This window comes from Molossus molossus, unplaced genomic scaffold (genome assembly GCF_014108415.1).
Source record: "Molossus molossus isolate mMolMol1 unplaced genomic scaffold, mMolMol1.p scaffold_m16_p_27, whole genome shotgun sequence".
Classification (NCBI taxonomy): domain Eukaryota; kingdom Metazoa; phylum Chordata; class Mammalia; order Chiroptera; family Molossidae; genus Molossus; species Molossus molossus.
In genome coordinates, this window is record NW_023425363.1 from 2484694 (window position 1) to 2501454 (window position 16761).

General features: G+C 42.3%; 1 protein-coding gene across 2 annotated transcripts in view; it reads right to left on the reverse strand.

Moving 5' to 3' along the window:
• ULK2 (unc-51 like autophagy activating kinase 2) overlaps positions 1-16761 on the reverse strand; it is a 110768-nt gene that overhangs the window by 47101 nt on the left and 46906 nt on the right. For both annotated transcript variants that reach the window (XM_036278321.1, XM_036278320.1), the window contains 2 exons: positions 5722-5782; positions 353-490 (listed from right to left, as the gene is read on the reverse strand). In XM_036278321.1, the coding sequence (XP_036134214.1) occupies positions 353-490; positions 5722-5782 (199 nt within the window). The remainder of the gene's footprint in view (positions 1-352; positions 491-5721; positions 5783-16761) is intronic.

Here is a 16761-nt window from a genome sequence, read left to right on the forward strand (position 1 = left end):
CAGAACCCTGGGCTATGGGACCTGGTGTGGGGGCTGGGACACCTCGCTCCTCAAGAGGACCGCCACATTCAAGATATCCCTCCTGATGTTTGTCTGCTACACATAGTGTGGGATCAGACATTCCGTGTCTCTGCCCCTCCTGCCAGTCTCAATGTGGTTTCTTCTTTCTATCCTGTTATAGAAGTTCTGTTCAGATAGATTTTAGGCGGTTCTGAATGATGGTTGTTCTGTGGTTTAGTGGTAATTTGATAAGGTCCCAAGTACCACATTTATCTACACCACCATCTTGACTGGAACCCCCAATTATTATTTTTTTTGAAAGACGTTAGAAAGGAAAAAAGCACTGGCTTACCTTGGAGACCCATGTAGGGCTGTGCCAGAGCTGGCAGTAGACGTGAGATTCTGCTCTATGCGCTGATAGTTCCTTATCTGAGTGGGAACTGGAATGGGTGCTGTTTCACCGTGAGGTGGCACACTAGGCTGATACTGTCTGCAACCACAATTTATTGAAAAAGAAAGAAATCCAAGTAAGACAATTTTTCTTTCATTTGACCCATTGGTAATATTTAGAGAAAAATTCTAGAAGCCAAATGATAACTTTTGCATGCAAATAAATGATCATCTTACAAAAATATACAAAGCAAAAAAAAACAAAACACCTCATTTGTCATTTAAAGAACTCTCCTGGCATTCATATGCATATTGAGGACTAAGAATTATAACAAGAACTGTAAAACCACTTCTCTACAATAAGCAAAATAGGTTGGCAAAATTCAGTTTCATCTACTCACATTCTGCTATTCATTACTATGTGTGAGAAAAAATATTTCTAGGAAAATATGCTGGGTAAATGAACAGGAAGCACAAGAGCAAAGATGACCGGAATGTTTACAAAAGTCATGAATGCAGTAAGCATTCCCAAGGAACTGTTACTTTTATGAAGATTGAAAATACATGCAGTGCATGATTTCTGGTCAAGATGGCGGGGTAGGTAAACGCGGTATCACATCCTCCCACAACCACATCAAAATTACAACTGAACTACAGCACAAACATCCTTCAGAACTACCTGACATCCAGCTGAATGGAAGTCCTGCAACTAGGACATTAAAGAAGAAGCCACACGGAGACTGGTTGAAGGGTGAAGGTGCGGACACCCCAGTCCCACACTTCTGGCTGTAAAAACCACTGGGAACTGAGGCTGGGGGAGGCTGAGGCAGCTGGAGCCCCAGGCAACTCCTCTTAAAGGCCCACGCATGGACTTCCTAAGACCCTGCACCCTCCAGGCCCCATTGTGGGGAGGCAGCTTGAAAGGCAACAGAGACATACAGGGAAGAACTGAGTTGTTAGGCATCAGGGTGAGAGCTGGAGGGGCAGCTAATCTCCTGGACAGATTTGAGGTCAGAGACCATTGTTCCTTTGGTGAGCCTGTCCCAGGGGTGGCAGAAAATTGCCACATCTGGGACTCCAGCAACCTGGCTCACACTATTTTCCCCCCTCTGGCAATTCGCTAAGGCTCTGCTCCACCCAACTTTTGGGCCCACCCAAGCTGTTTCCAATGGCTTTACCATAAAATTGGCCGGTCTTGGCTCCTGCTTCAGATTTTCCAAAAATCTCTCAAATAAGCAGCACCTGGCCTCAGCCAGCCCCATACTTCTTGTTAAGTGGCCCCAGGCCTGGCACTATAAGCAGCCAGCCTTGGTTCACAACTTGACTTTGCCTGGGCACCTCCAAGCCCAGCACAAGAAGCAGCCATCAGCAGATCACTTTATAGCTATGCCTGGTGGCCCTGGGTAGAACACAGGCAGTGGCTGACCTTGCCCCAGGGTCAGCACACCCAGTGGACAGTTTCAGACCACATTGAAGTACCACCACCCACCACCTCCACAAGTGACACACTCAATGAATGGACTCAGTGGGTACCAGGGCCCTGCTGATGTAAGTCTTGCTCTGTGTGGTAGGGTCCCTGCACAGCTGATCCTCCAAGGCAGTCAGAGGTCAGTGGTCAGTGGTCAGAGCCAGTCCTTGCAGCTGATCAACCTGAGTAAATCCCTCCCATTGACATGGCAACAGCAATCAGGACTCAATTACAACAAAAGGGTGTACAGTCCACACAAGGGGTGCACCTCAAGGGTCCAGCTGGGGTGACCAAGGAAGCTATGCCACTGCATCCTACAGGACATCTACAACAATAGGTCATCCTACGAAGCCTAGGAGACATAGCAACTCTACCTAATACATAGAAACAAGCACAGGAAAGCAGCCAAAATGAAGAAACAAAAAAAATGTCCCAAATAAAAAAACTAAACTAAATGGAGATCAATCAATCAGATGCAGAATTCAAAACATTGGCTATAAGGATGCTCAAGGAACTTAGTGAGAACATCAACAACATAAAAAAGGATCAGTCAGAAATGAAGGATGCACTAACTGAAATAAAGAATAATTTACAGGGAATCAATAGTAGAGTAGGTGAAGCCAAGAAGCAAACCATAGAACAAGAATATAAGGAAGCAAAAAACACCCAATCAAAACTGCAAAAATTAAAAAAAAAAAAAATGAGGATAGTGGAAGGAGCCTCTGGGACAACGTCAAGCGTACTGACATTTGCATCATGAGGGTGCCAGAGGAAAAGAGAGACAGCAAGAAATTGAAAACCTATTTGAAAACATAATGACAGAAAACTTCCCTAACTTGTTGAAGGAAACAGACATACAAGTCCAGGAAGCACAGAGAGCCCCAAACAAGATGAACCCAAGAGGCCCACACCAAGACACATCATCATCAAAATGTAAAAGGTTCAAAACAAAGAGAGAATCTTATAAGCAACAAGAGAAAAGCAGTTAATTATCCACAAGGGAGCTACCATAAGATTGTCAGCTGATTTTTCCAAAGAAACTATGCAGGCCAGAAGGGAGTGGCAACATATATTCAAAGTGATGTAAAGCAATGACCTACAACCAAGATTACTCTATCCTACAAAGCTATCATTTAGAATCAATGGACAAATAAAGAGTTTCCCAGACAAGAAAAAGCTAAAGGAGTTCATCACCACCAAACAAGTATCATATGAAATGCTGAAGGGTCTTCTTGAAGGAGAACAACAAAAATATGAACAGTAAAATGACAATGAATACATATCTATCAACAATTGAATCTACAAACAAAATGAACAAGCAGAACAGAAACAGACTCATAGATACAGAGAACTTTTTGTTGCTTGCCAGATGGGAGGGGCCTATGGGGATGGGTGAAAAAGATGAAGAAATTAAGAATTACAAATTGTTTGTTTGACTGACAAACCTCAGAGGGAAGGGGGGAGGGTGGGTGGGAAAAGATAAACCAAAGAACTTCTATGCATATATGCAAACCAATGGACACAGACAATAGTGTGGGGAAGGCAGGAGGGGGGGTGGGGTTGAGGAGGAGGGAGTCAATGAGGGGGGTAAAAAGAGGTGAACATCTATAATACATTCAACAATAAAGATAAGTTAAAAAGAAAATAGATGGCGCAATTCTCAAAGCACAGAACTGACCTGAGGTCCACATTTTTTTTTTTTAATTCTCACCCACCCACGGTCACTTTTCCATTGATTTTCAGACAGAGAGGGAGGAAGGGAAGGAGGGAAAGGGAGGAACATCAATGTGAGAGAGATACATCGATTGGTTGGTTGTCTTCCACCAGAGCCAGGGATTGAACTGCAACCAAGGTACATGCACTTGACCGGAATCTAACCCACAACCCTTTGGTTCACAGGCCGACACTCTAACTGCTGAGCCGAAACAGCCAGGGCAAGGTCTGCATTTTTTTATTTTTTTATTTTTTTTGGTACATGCCCCTAGCTGCTAAGGCCTAGTGGGAACTGAACCTGGGACTCTCTGGTCCACAGGCTGATGCTCCAACCACTTAGCAAAACTGGCCAGGGCAGGGTCTGCATTTTTAAATGTTATTATTTGAGCCCTGGCTGGTTTGGCTCAGTGGTTAGAGCATCAGCCTGCGATACAGAGAGACCCGGGTTCGGTTCCCACTAGGGGCACGTACCTCAGTTGCAGTTTGTCCCTGGCCCTGGTTGGTTGTGTGGGTAGCAGCCACTCGATGTGTCCCTTTCACGTCAATGTTTCTCTCTCTCTCTCTTCTTCTCTCTCCCTCCCACTCTATCTGAACAAAAAATGGAAAAATGTCCTCGGGTGAGGATAAAACAAACAAAAAAAAATGGATTAAAAATCTAAACATAAGACTCAGAAGCATTAACCCTTAGAATAAAACATAGGACAAAATTTTCATGCCTAATCACTGGATTAGACAATGATTCTTAGAGATGGATACCAAAAACACAAGTAACAAACAAAAATAGACAAATGAGACTACATCAAATGTTAAAACTTCTGTGCTCAAAGGACACATCAACAGAGTGAAAAGACAACCTATGGAATGGGATAAAATATTCATAAGTTGCATATCTTATAAAGGGCTAATATCTAAAATATATAAAAAACATATACAACTCAACGACAAAAAAAATCACCTGATTAAAAAATGGGCAAAGGATTTGAATAGACAAAATTTTACCAAAGATGATATAAAAATGGCCAACAGATATATGAAAAGATGCTCAAAACTACTAATCATTAGAGAAATGCAAATCACAAGATATCACCTCATACACATTAAGGAGATGGCTATTTAAAAAAAATTTAAAAAGATGGCTATCATCAAAAAGGAAGGAAAAAAACAGAAAATAACAAATGTTTGCAAGGATGTTGAAAACTTGGAACCTTTGTATACTGTTGGTAGGAATGTAAAATGGGGCATCCACTATGGAAAACTGTATGGTATCTCCTAAAAAACTGAAAATAGAATTATTATATGATCCACCAACCCTACTTTTAAGTATCTATCCAAAAGAATTAAAAGCAGGGTCTTTTTTTTTCTTCTCATTATTGATTTGAGAGAAAGAGAGGAGGGACAGGTAGAGAGAAACAGAAACATCAATGAGAGACAATATCAACTGGCCACCTCCTACACGCCCTCTACTGGGGATCGGGCCCACAACCTGGGCATGTGCCCTGAACGGCAATCGAATCGGCGACCTCTTGGTGCATGAGTTGATGCTCAACCACTGAGCCACACTTGCTGGGTGCAGGGTCTTTTAATTAACAGATATTTGCACATTCAGAGTCATAGCAGCATTCACAATAGCCAAGAGGCAGAAGCACTTCAAGTGTTTACTGACAGATGAATGGATAAACAAAATGTGGTTTATGCACATAGTGGAATATTATTCAGCCTTCAAAAGGAAATTCTGAGACATGCTACAAAACATGGATGAACCTTGTGCTAAGCCAGTCATACATAGACAGATAGATTAGATGAGAGAGAGAGAACTCTACTTATATGAGGTTCTATAAAGTGCCAGTGCCTGGAGAAGGGGGAAATGGGGAGTGTTGTTACACAACAAGTACTAAGTTTCTGTTTTGCAAGATGAAAAAGTTCTGAAGATCTGTTGCACAATAATGAATATACTTTACTCAACTGTAAACTTAAAAATGGCTAAGATGGCACATTTTATGTATGTATTTTATACCACAATTATATAGTTTTAAATGATAAACTGAGAAACAAAATAAATTTTATAATCAAGAACACACAAAGTTCTATAACTTTACTCACAAAAAACCCAAAATATAAGAAATCTTTTAGTTAGTGATATGTAAACATACCCTCCAAACACCAGGAAATCATTTGAAGGTCGTCTGCCTGCAGTTCCCATTGGCATATCATCTAAAGGAGAAATAGAAAAATACCATCAGTGCTGCCATACCATCTTCTTCAGCATAAACTGTTCCTACATGATTATTAGTGTGGACAAAAAAGGGGCCACATACTAACCCTGACAAGCTCAGGGGAAGCCTGCACAGCGGCCTGACAAACTCAGAGACCTAAAGTAACCACATAGGATGGTCTGTACATACAATTCTCAACTAAAAGTGTGTCATGGCAGGTAGTCATGTCCTAGGCCAGTATCTTCCCTGACAAAGGTCAACCTTTACCTTAATTGAGCCCATGTACTGACTTTTTGCATCTGTGATAATGTGCCTTTGGAATGTCAGAATAATCCCCCTTTTCCAGACCCCTCAGGGGACAATCTCCCACCAGAGCAGGGGACCCCTCATTGCTATCTTGTTCTCCCACATACCATCTCTATGTGCTGTAAATGTTAGTTGTTAATTACCCTATACCCACCAATGTAAAAGAAGTATCTATCAGTTTTACTTTAAAAAAAAAAAATGTTTTTATTGATTTTGTAGAGAGAAAGGAAGGGAGAGATAGAAATATCAATGTGAGAAAGAAACATCCATAGGCTGCCTCCCCGCATACCCCCTACCGGGGATCAAGCCCACAACCCAGGCATGTGCCCTGACGGAAAATCAAACAGGACCTCTAAGTCCATGGGAGGGAGCACTCAATCCACTGAGCCACACCAGCTCAGTTTTACTTTTTATCCAATCACAGAGATTTACCTGCTTTGCTTTTTCCTGCCTCCCTAACCTATCACCAATTGATTTCATATAACCCCCTTATGTCTTCTCCTTTGACTCTAATGTGTAAAATAAGGAGCAAAACTGCCATTCTCTGGAGCATTTTCTCAGTCCATTAAGATTTCGCTTCCTGGCAATTGTCAGTTTGGCTCAAATAAACTCATAAAAATTCTCTACAGGTTTGGATGTTTCTTATGTTGACATTAGGAAACAATTTGAGCACGACCATTTGCTGCTTACATGCAGTTTCCTCTAGGAATAACAGCAGGTGGACAGAGCACTGTACGCAGCTTCATCTATAGGCTGTAACCCTTTAAATGCCCACTTACACAAGCAAACATCAAGTCTTCTCAAGGTCAAGTGTCACATTTATTGCAGTATTTATGTATTTCTTTCACCATTTAACATGTGCAAAAACCGTGCTAGTGTCTTATTGTGCTCCTTCTTAAAATTTTATTTATTTTGTTATTGTGCTCCTTTTAATATGTCAATGACAAAGTTCTGAATATTGTACCCCCAGTCCTAATCTGCCCATAAACTCTGTTGTCTTTACTGAACAACCCTGCAGGTTGTGGTGATTAAGAACAGACATCACATTCTAGCACAACTGACTGTAGTTCACGTTAATGTTGGAGCCTCTCCCTCCTCCTGCATAACAAATATTCTCTTGGGTCTTGCATGGGCTGCTGAACAAGAGTCCTAGATGCCAGGGCCTCTCAGACATGGTAGCACTTGCCACAGGCTATCTTCATCTGCTCCTCAGCCATCTATTCACAGGAACAGAGCCCAGCTCAGAAGGTAGCGGCCCCTCACTGTCACTGATATATCCACTGCATGACACTGCCCTGTGTGATTTTTAAATAGCTATAAAAGTATAATTAATATGTGTTGATATGAAATCAAAGTGTTAACCAAATAATATAAATTCAAAAAAAATAAACTATTCTACTAACTTATGCTCAAAGGGGGCGGGGGGACAATCACAAATACCCCTGAGTGGCCCTAAATGGGAACTGAGAAATGCATTTATCTTGGCACAGCTCAGGTCCCTGCTCTTATGAAGGTTATATTCTAGTAGCAAAAGAAGGTAATAATGCAGGAAATGGTAAGATGTATAAGGAAAATAAATTAGAATAGGGGATGAAGAACAGGGGGCAAGGAACAGTTCTATTTTAAAGACAACAGTTGCCTGCAGGGTCATGGAGGAAACAGGGTGGATGGGGCAGGGATAAAAGCCAGATTTCACTCACTGTCCTTCATTTTGTAACTTTGAGTTTGAAACCATACATAATTATGAAACAAAATTAAATTTTAAAAAAGAACAATCCCTAGAAATCAAAAGTAAAATGTATGTGAACATAAGGAACATTCAAACCTATAGAGAATTTTTGTGAGTTTATTTGAGCCAAACTGTCGACAACTGCTGGGAAGCAAAATCTCATCAGATTGAGATAATACTCCAGAAAATGGCAGCTTTGCACCTTATTTCATACATTACAATCAAAAGAGAAGACACAAGTGGGTTATATGAAATCCACTGGGAGGTGGAAAAAAGCAAAGAAGTGGGGGGGAACCTCTGGGATTGGGTGAAAAGTAAAATGATAAACACAGACATCTTAAAAAAAATTTTTTTTATTGATTTGAGAGAGGAAGAGAGAGGGAGAGCGAAATAGAAACATCAATGAGAGAGAACATCGACCGGTCACCTTCTGCATGCCCCCACTGGGGATCGGGCCCACAACCTGGGCATATGCCCTGACCCGGCATCAAATCGGTGGCCCCTGGGTGCATGGGTCAACGCTCAACCACTGAGCCACACCCACTGAGCCACACCGGCCTGACAACACATACATTTTTTACATAGGTGGGTACAGGACAGTTAACAGTCAACAATTAATAGGACAACAACAATGAGAGGATTTATGGTCTCAGCTATTGGTTGTGCCCTGAGGGGTCTGATAAAAGGGTAGTTACCTTGACATTCCAAAGGAATGTTATCACAGAAGCAAAAGAAAACAGAGGGCTAAGTTAAGGTCAAGACTGACTTTGGTAGGGAAGATTCTAGCCTTAGACATGACTACCTGCTATATACTCCTTTTAGTTAAAAAGTTTTCATTCCAGCCCTGGCCAGTTTGGCTCAGCGGTTAGAGCGTCGGCCTGCGGTCCGGAGAGACCCGGGTTCGGTTCCGCTAAGGGCATGTACCTGGGTTGCAGTTTGTCCCCAGCCCTGGTTGGTCATGCGGGTGGCAGCCACTCGATGTGTCCCTTTCACGTCAATGTTTCTCTCTCTCTCTCTCCCTCCCACTCTATCTGAACAAAAAATGGAAAAATGTCTTCGGGTGAGGATTGAGAAAAAAAAAAGAGCCTAAACTCACAAGAACAAAAGAACAGAAAAGTCAACAGCCACAAAAATTTGGAAACTAAAAAGTCGATGTGACTGGTACCTGACCTCGTACACCCACTAAGATACACCCTTAGCAGCAGAAGGAAAGCCCCTGAAGGGCCAACTTCTATGATCCCCAAAAGGCTTGTAATTAGTAGTATCGGATCCTCCACTGAGGAAAAGACTGGATGTGTATGCTTGGGACAGAATGAAACACAGGGTCTCTGAACTGCAGAACACCAGGCAGAGATGAAGGTAGCAGTACATAGCGAGAAATGGTTGGGGGTTAGGGGGTTAGGAAGTGCAATTTTGCACACTGCCTATTAAGACCTCCAGCCTTCTTGCCCTATTTGACTCCTCCACATGGTGTCAGGTATATACTATGTAGGCAAAAGACTGGCTGAGTCTTCTACAGGGGATCTGAGAAGCCCCCCTAAAAAGGACGCAGTCCAAGGCAGTGACTGGGCCATATCACCCAGTGTAGAGGCTCCCCGTTCATTGGACCCCCTATTTAACAGAACTTTCAAACATTTTAATTTTCCATTCTTAATTATGAGCATACAGCAATCACCAAATATGCAAAGAAAGAATATAATATGAAAACCACTCCAAAGCAAACTAGGTAGAAAAAAAGAACCAAAATATTTTTTAAGGAAAAGTAAAAATATATATATAATTAATGACCTCAATGATAAAACTTCACCCTGAAGTAGGAACAATACTACTCAAAGGGGGAAAAAAAGAGCTTCTGAAAATTCAAAATATGAGAGTATAAATAAAAAACTCTATAGAAGTGTTAGAAGAAAACATTAAGGAAATTTTCCTAAAACCGTACAGCAATAAGATACAAAGATGAAAAATCAGACCAAAAAGAAAATCAGAGAAGGGTACTCAGGTATCTGTTATCACTTATAAATTGTACAGATGTTTTAAATATCTTACATGGTTCTTCCCATATCTATTTTCCCATTTAAGAAGTTTAAAAGTCACCATTCCATCCTAACAAGTAAAAAGCTGAACAGACTGAAAAATCAACAACTCTTCTTGGATCCAAAAACAGAGGAGCACACAGGCAAACTGATGCTCCCACGACTGGAAAGACAGACAAATACAGGCAGCTCTGGCTTACCGGAGAAGAGACACACCAGCAGAAACCTCCATGGAAATCAAAGCCAGGATGGAAAAGCCTGAACCATAATTGACAAATTGCTGGAGACTTGGTGCAGACAACTCTTAAGTGTTACGAACTCCAAGAGAACCCAGTCAGAGCACGGCTCAAAATATTGTCAGATTTACTTCCAGGAGAGCTCAGACTCCCACAGTAAATATCAGAGAAAAACCTCTTTTTGCTTCCAGCAGGGAGAGGGTAAAAGAAGCATTTTTAAGTAAATCAGAGCATCCTGATCCTAACAAGGTCTGCCCTCAGGGGAAACTATTAATCTGTTCAGGTTAAACCAGAGCCTACCTGCCCTGAGGGGAGAAAATACCCAACTCCAGCCACTCTAGCCATCCTGTCCCACCTAAGGAAAGAGAAGGAAACCGGAAAACACTCTGACTCTGAAGCTGGAAGACCAGAGGCACAGGCTCACTAAAAGACAGACTTAATCATATAGGCTGCCTCACCCTCCCACCTCATTGCAAAAGGCCTATTTACAGCAGTTCCTTTCACCTAGTACATCATGCATAGCTATCAAGAAAAAATTACAAGGCAAACAAAACGCAAAAAGTAGTTTGAAGAAATAGAGAAAACATAAGAATAAGACATGACAGGGATGTAAAAATTATCAGACCAGGAGTTTACAATAACTATGATCAATATACTAAAGGCTGCCCTGGCCGGTTTGGCTCAGCGGTTAGAGAGTCGGCCTGCGGTCCAGAGAGACCCGGGTTCGGTTCCCGCTAAGGGCATGTACCTCGTTGGTCGTGTGGGTGGCAGCCACTCGATGTGTCCCTTTCACGTCGATGTTTCTCTCTCTCTCTCTCTCTCTCTCTCTCCCTCCCACTCTATCTGAACAAAATAATGGAAAAATGTCCTCGGGTGAGGATTTAAAAAAAAAAATATGCTAAAGGTTCTAATCGAAAAAGTAGACAGCATGCAAGAACAAATGAGCAATACAAGCAGAGAGATGGAAAATCCTAAGAAAGAACTAGAAAGGCAAGAGAGAAAAACAAAATTCTATCCTGGCTGGTGTGGCTCAGTGGTTGAATGCTGACCCATGCACCAAGAGATCACCGGTTCTATTCCCGGTCAGGGCACATGCCCAGGTTGTGGGCCAAATCCCCACTGGGGGCCATGTAGGAGGCGGACAATAGATGTTCTCACTCATCAATGTTTCCTCTCTCTCTCTCCTCCCTTTCTCTCTCTAAAATCAATAAAAAGAAAAACAAAAAAAAACCCAAAACAAAACTAACAGAAATGAAGAATGCCTTTGATAAACTTATTAGGAGACTGGACACAGCTAATGAAAGACACTCTAAACTAGAGCATCAACAGAATCCTCGTAAAGCAGAAAATAAAGACCTAAAAAACAAGAGGAGAATATCCAAAGTCTCTGGGACAACTACAAAAGGTGTAACATATGCTTAATGAGATTACCAAAGGGTGAAGAAAGTAACAGAAGCAAATATTTTAAACAATAGAGACTTCTGGTCAAGACGGTGGCGTTGGTAAACGAGGTCCTCCCCTCCTTCCACAACCACATCAAAATTACAACTAAACTACAGAACAACCATCCTTCAGAACCACCTGAAATCGAGGTGAATGTAAGTTCTACAACTACGGAATTAAAGAGGCCACATGGAGACTGGTAGAATGGCAGAGGCGCAGACGGCCTGGTCCCACACCCACGTGTGGCAGATAAAAATCAGAAGGATAACTCAGGTGGGAAGGTCCTACCTGAGGAGTGAGGGGTCCCCATCTCACACCAGGTCTCCAGCTCAAAGTTCCAGTGCCAGGAAGAGAAGTCCCCTCACTTCTGGCTGTAAAAATCAGTGGGAACTGAGGCTGAGGGAGGCTGAGGCTGCTGGAGCCCCAGGCACTTCCTCTTAAAGGGCCCGCACACAGACTTACTCCGACTCGTTCCTTCTGGGCTCCAGCATTGGGGAGGCAGCTTGAAAGGCACCAGAGACACATGGGAAAGAAATGAATTGTTTGGCATTGGGGCGAGAGCTGGAGGGGCAGCTATCTCCTGGACAGACTCGCTGTGGGAGGCTGTTGTTGCTTTAGTGAGCCCTTCCCTAGGGCAGCAGACAGAAACCATATCTGGGACTCCAGCAACCTGGTTCACACTGTTTGCCCCACCCTGGTGATTCCCTGAGGCCCTGCTCCACCCAACCTTCAGGTTTACCCAAGCTGTTACTAATGGCTTTACCACAGGATTGGCCTGTCTTGGCTCCTGCTTTAGATTTTCCGAAAATCTCTCAAACAAGCAGCATCTGGTCTCAGCCAGCCCCATACCTCTTATTAACTGGTCCCAGGCCTGGCACTAGAAGCAGCCAGCCTTGGTTCACAACTTGACTTTGCCTGGGCACCTCCAAGCCCAGCACAAGAAGAGCTGTCTGCAGTTCACTTTGTAGCTTATGCCTGGTGGCCCAGGGTAGAGCACAGGCAGTGGCTGACCTTGCCCCAGAGTCAGCACACCTGGTGGACAGCTTCAGACCACATCGAAGCACCACCACCCAACCACCTCCACAAGTGACACACTCAATGAGTGGACTCAGTGGGTACCAGAGCCCTGCTGAAGTAAGTCTTGCTCTGTATAGTTGGCCTCTACACAGCTGGTCCTCCATGGGAGTCAGAGGCCAGTGGTCAGTGGGCACAGCTAGTCCTTGCAGCTGATCAGCCTGAGTAAATCCCTCCCATTGACGTGTCAACAGCAATCAAGACTCAATTACAACAGAAGGGTGTACAGTCCACACAAAGGGTGCACCTCAAGGGCCCAGCTGGGGTGATCAGGGAGGCTGTGCCACTGGACCCTACAGGCACCTACAACAATAGGCCACCCTACAAAGCCTAGGAGACACAGCAACTCTACCTAATACATAGAAACAAACACAGGAAAGCAGCCAAAATGAGGAGACAAAGAAACATATCCCAAGTGAAAGAGCAGAACTAAACAAATGGAGATAAGCAATCAATCAAATGCAGAGTTCAAAACACTGGTTATAAGGATGCTCAAGGAACTTAGTGAGAACTTCAAGGAACTTAGGGAGAACTCCAAGGAACTTAGCAAGAATATCAATAACACAAAAAGGACCAGTCAAAAATGAAGGATGCACTAACTGAAATAAAGAATAATTCACAGGGAATCAATAGTAAAGTAGGTGAAGCCAAGAAGCAAACCATCGAACTGGAATATAAGGAAGCAAAACACACCCAATCAGAACTGCAAAAAGAAAACGAATTTTTAAAAAAATGAGGATAGTGGAAGGAACTTCAAGGGTACCAACATTCACATCATGGGGGTGCCAGAAGGAGAAGAGAGAGAGCAAGAAATTGAAAACATAATGACAGAAAACTTCCCTAACTTGGTGAAGGAAACAGACATAATCTCTGTCTAGGAAGCACAGAGTCCCTAACAAGATGAACCCAAAAGAGGCCCACACCAAGATACATCATCTTCAAAATGCCAAAGGTTAAAGACAAAGAGAAAAATCTTAAAAGTACTAAGAAAAAAGCAGTTAGTTACCTACAACAGAGCTCCAATAACACTGTGGGCTAATTTCTCAAAAGAAACTTTGCAGGCCAGAAGGGAGTGGCAACAGATATTCAAAGTGATGAAAAGCAAGAAACTATAACCAAGATTACTCTAACCTGCAAAGTTACCATTTAGAATCGATGGACACTTAAAGAGTTTTCCAGACAAGAAAAACATAAAGGAGTTCATCATCACCAAACCAGTTATCATATGAAATGTTGAGGGTTCTTCTTGAAGATAAAAAAAAATATATGAACAATGGGAATAAATACATACCTATCAACAATTAAATCTGCAAACAAAATGAGCAAGCAGAACAGAAACAGACGCATAGATACAGAGAACTTTTTGTTGCTTGCCAGATGGGTGGGGGCTGGAGGGATGGGTGAAAAAGATGAAGGAATTAAGAAGTACAAATTGGCTGTTAGACTGATGAACCTCAAAGGGAAGAGAGGAGGGAGGGCAGGAAAAGATAAATCAAAGAACTTATATGCATAAGCAATGGGCATAAACAATAGTATGGGGAAGCAAGAGAGGGGCGAGATTGGGGATGGGGATTCAATTGAGGGGGAAAAAGGGGACATCTATAATACATTCAACAATAAAGATAAGTTTAAAAAAATAAATTAAATTTAAAAGAGAAAACTATAATTAATGCCAAACACCAAGCCACAGATCCTGAAAGCTCAGAGAAGACCAAGCAAGATAAATGCCTAAAGTGACTAGTCACACATCACTTAACTATTCTGAGAATGCATTGTTAGGTGATTTCATCATAGTGAGAGCATCACAGAATGCACTTACAAAACCTAGAGATGTAACCCACTACACATCTAGGCTATATAGTATATCCCACTGCTCAGTAGAAGACCAATAATAACATTCCCTCTAGCCCTCTAGGTTCTTGGCTGAGACAGCCTATAATAAAAGACAGGTTAACAGGAGAAAAATCAACAAAAGTTTAGTGAAATATATTCCTCTTGGCCCTGGCTGGTTTGGCTCAGCAGTCAGAGCGTCAACCTGTACACCACAGAGTCCTGGGTTCAGTTCCCGCTAAGGGCACGTACCTTGGTTGCAGTTTGTCCCTGCCCCAATAGGGGTCATGTGGGTGTCAATCACTCGATGTGTCTCTCTCACATCGATGTTTCTCTCTCTCTCTCTCCTTTCCTGAAGATAAATGCAAAAATGTCCTCAGGTGAGGATTTAAAAAAACAAAAAAGGATATATATTCCTCTTGTATATATGGGAGAAACCCAGGAAAACTGAGTAACTCACCAAAATGGCTGGAGCCACCACCTTACATACCATCTTCAGCTAAGGACGAAAGAAAATTTGGGGCTTGGGGAGAGTCAGTTATGGAGAGGTTACCAGGAAAAGCACAGTCAACAAGAATAAGTTTGTTGTGCAAATTTAAATCCTAGTCTTTCATTGACAAGAATTTCTTTTTTTTTTTTTTTTTTAATCCTCTCCTGAGCACATTTTTGCATTTATCTTCAGACAGAGCGGGAGGGAGAGAGGGAGAAAGAGAGAGAGAAACATCAATGTGTCTGAGAGAGACACATCAACTGGTTGCCAGCCACATGACCCCAACCAGGGCCAGGGGCAACCTGCAACCGAGGTACGTGCCCTTAGCAGGAACCAAACCCGGGTCTCTCTGGACCGCAGGCCAATGTTCTAATTGCTGAGCCAAACTGGCCAGGGCTAAATATCTTTTCTAAAAAGTAACTTCTGCCCTGGCCGGTTTGGCTCAGCGGTTAGAGCGTCGGCCTGCGGTCCCGAGAGACCCGGGTTCGGTTCCCGCTAAGGGCATGTACCTCGGTTGCAGTTTGTCCCCGGCTCTGGTCAGTCGTGCGGGTGGCAGCCACTCGATGTGTCCCTTCACGTCGATGTTTCTCTCTCTGTTCCTCTCTCCCCCTCCTACTCTACCTGAACAAAAAATGGAAAAATGTCCTCGGGTGAGGATAAAAAAAAAAAAATAAAAAAAAAAAAATAAATAAAAAGTAACTTCTATGTACTGGTTTTCAGAGCTTTTCCCATGTCTGCTATTTATTAAAATTAACCAGCCTAAAATAATCCTTATGCCAAAGAGACATGTTTTGAGTTGACAAATTCCGTTTCCCTACAGCTCCTAAGCTACAAATCTGTACAGCATGTTACTGTACTAAATTCTATAAGCAATTATAACACAATGGTATTTGCTTAATATGTTGCTCTGAGATGTTACAAGGCTAAGACATTAATTTTTCAGATTGACTATAATCTTATGGGCCCACCTTTTGTATATGTGAACTGCCACGGACCTAAACATCATAATGCAGCACACTACTATTCCCCCTAGGCATATCATTTTCAAATAACAAAAAAACAAAAATAAAGAAAAAATCCTGAGCCCTGGCCGGTTTTGCTCAGTGGTTAGAGCATCGGCCTGCGGTCCGGAGAGACCCGGGTTCGGTTCCCGCTAAGGGCACGTGCCTCGGTTGCAGTTTGTCCCCGGCCCTGGTTGGTCGTGTGGGTGGCAGCCACTCGATGTGTCCCTTTCACATCGATGTTTCTCTCTCTCTCTTCCTCTCTCTCCCTCCCACTCTATCTGAACAAAAAATAGAAAAATGTCCTCGGGTGAGGATAAAAAAAAAAAAAAAGAAAAAGAAAAAGAAAAAATCCTGAAAGATGCCAGAGGAAAAGAACACTATACCTATAGAGGAAGAAAGATAAAAACTTCATCTTCCTTCCTTCAGAAACCATTCAAGCAAGAAAAGAGTGGAGTTTAAGGTTAAGAAACTGATGGCATTCTTATATACCAATAATGAACTCACAGAAAGAGAAGAAAGAAACAAATCCCATTTACCACTGCGGCAAAAAAATTAAGATACTCAGGAATAAACTTAACCAAAGAAGTAAAGGACCTATTTGCAGAAAATTACAGGACATTGAAAAAAGAAATAGAGAAAGACATAAAAAAGTGGAAGCATATACCTTATTCATAGATTAGAAGAATTAACATCATTAAAATGCCCATACTACCCAAAGCAATCTATAGATTCAATGCAATCCCCATTAAAATATCAACGACATATTTCAAAGAATTAGAACAAATACTTCAAAAGTTTATATGGAAACAAAAAAGACCCCAAACAGCCACAG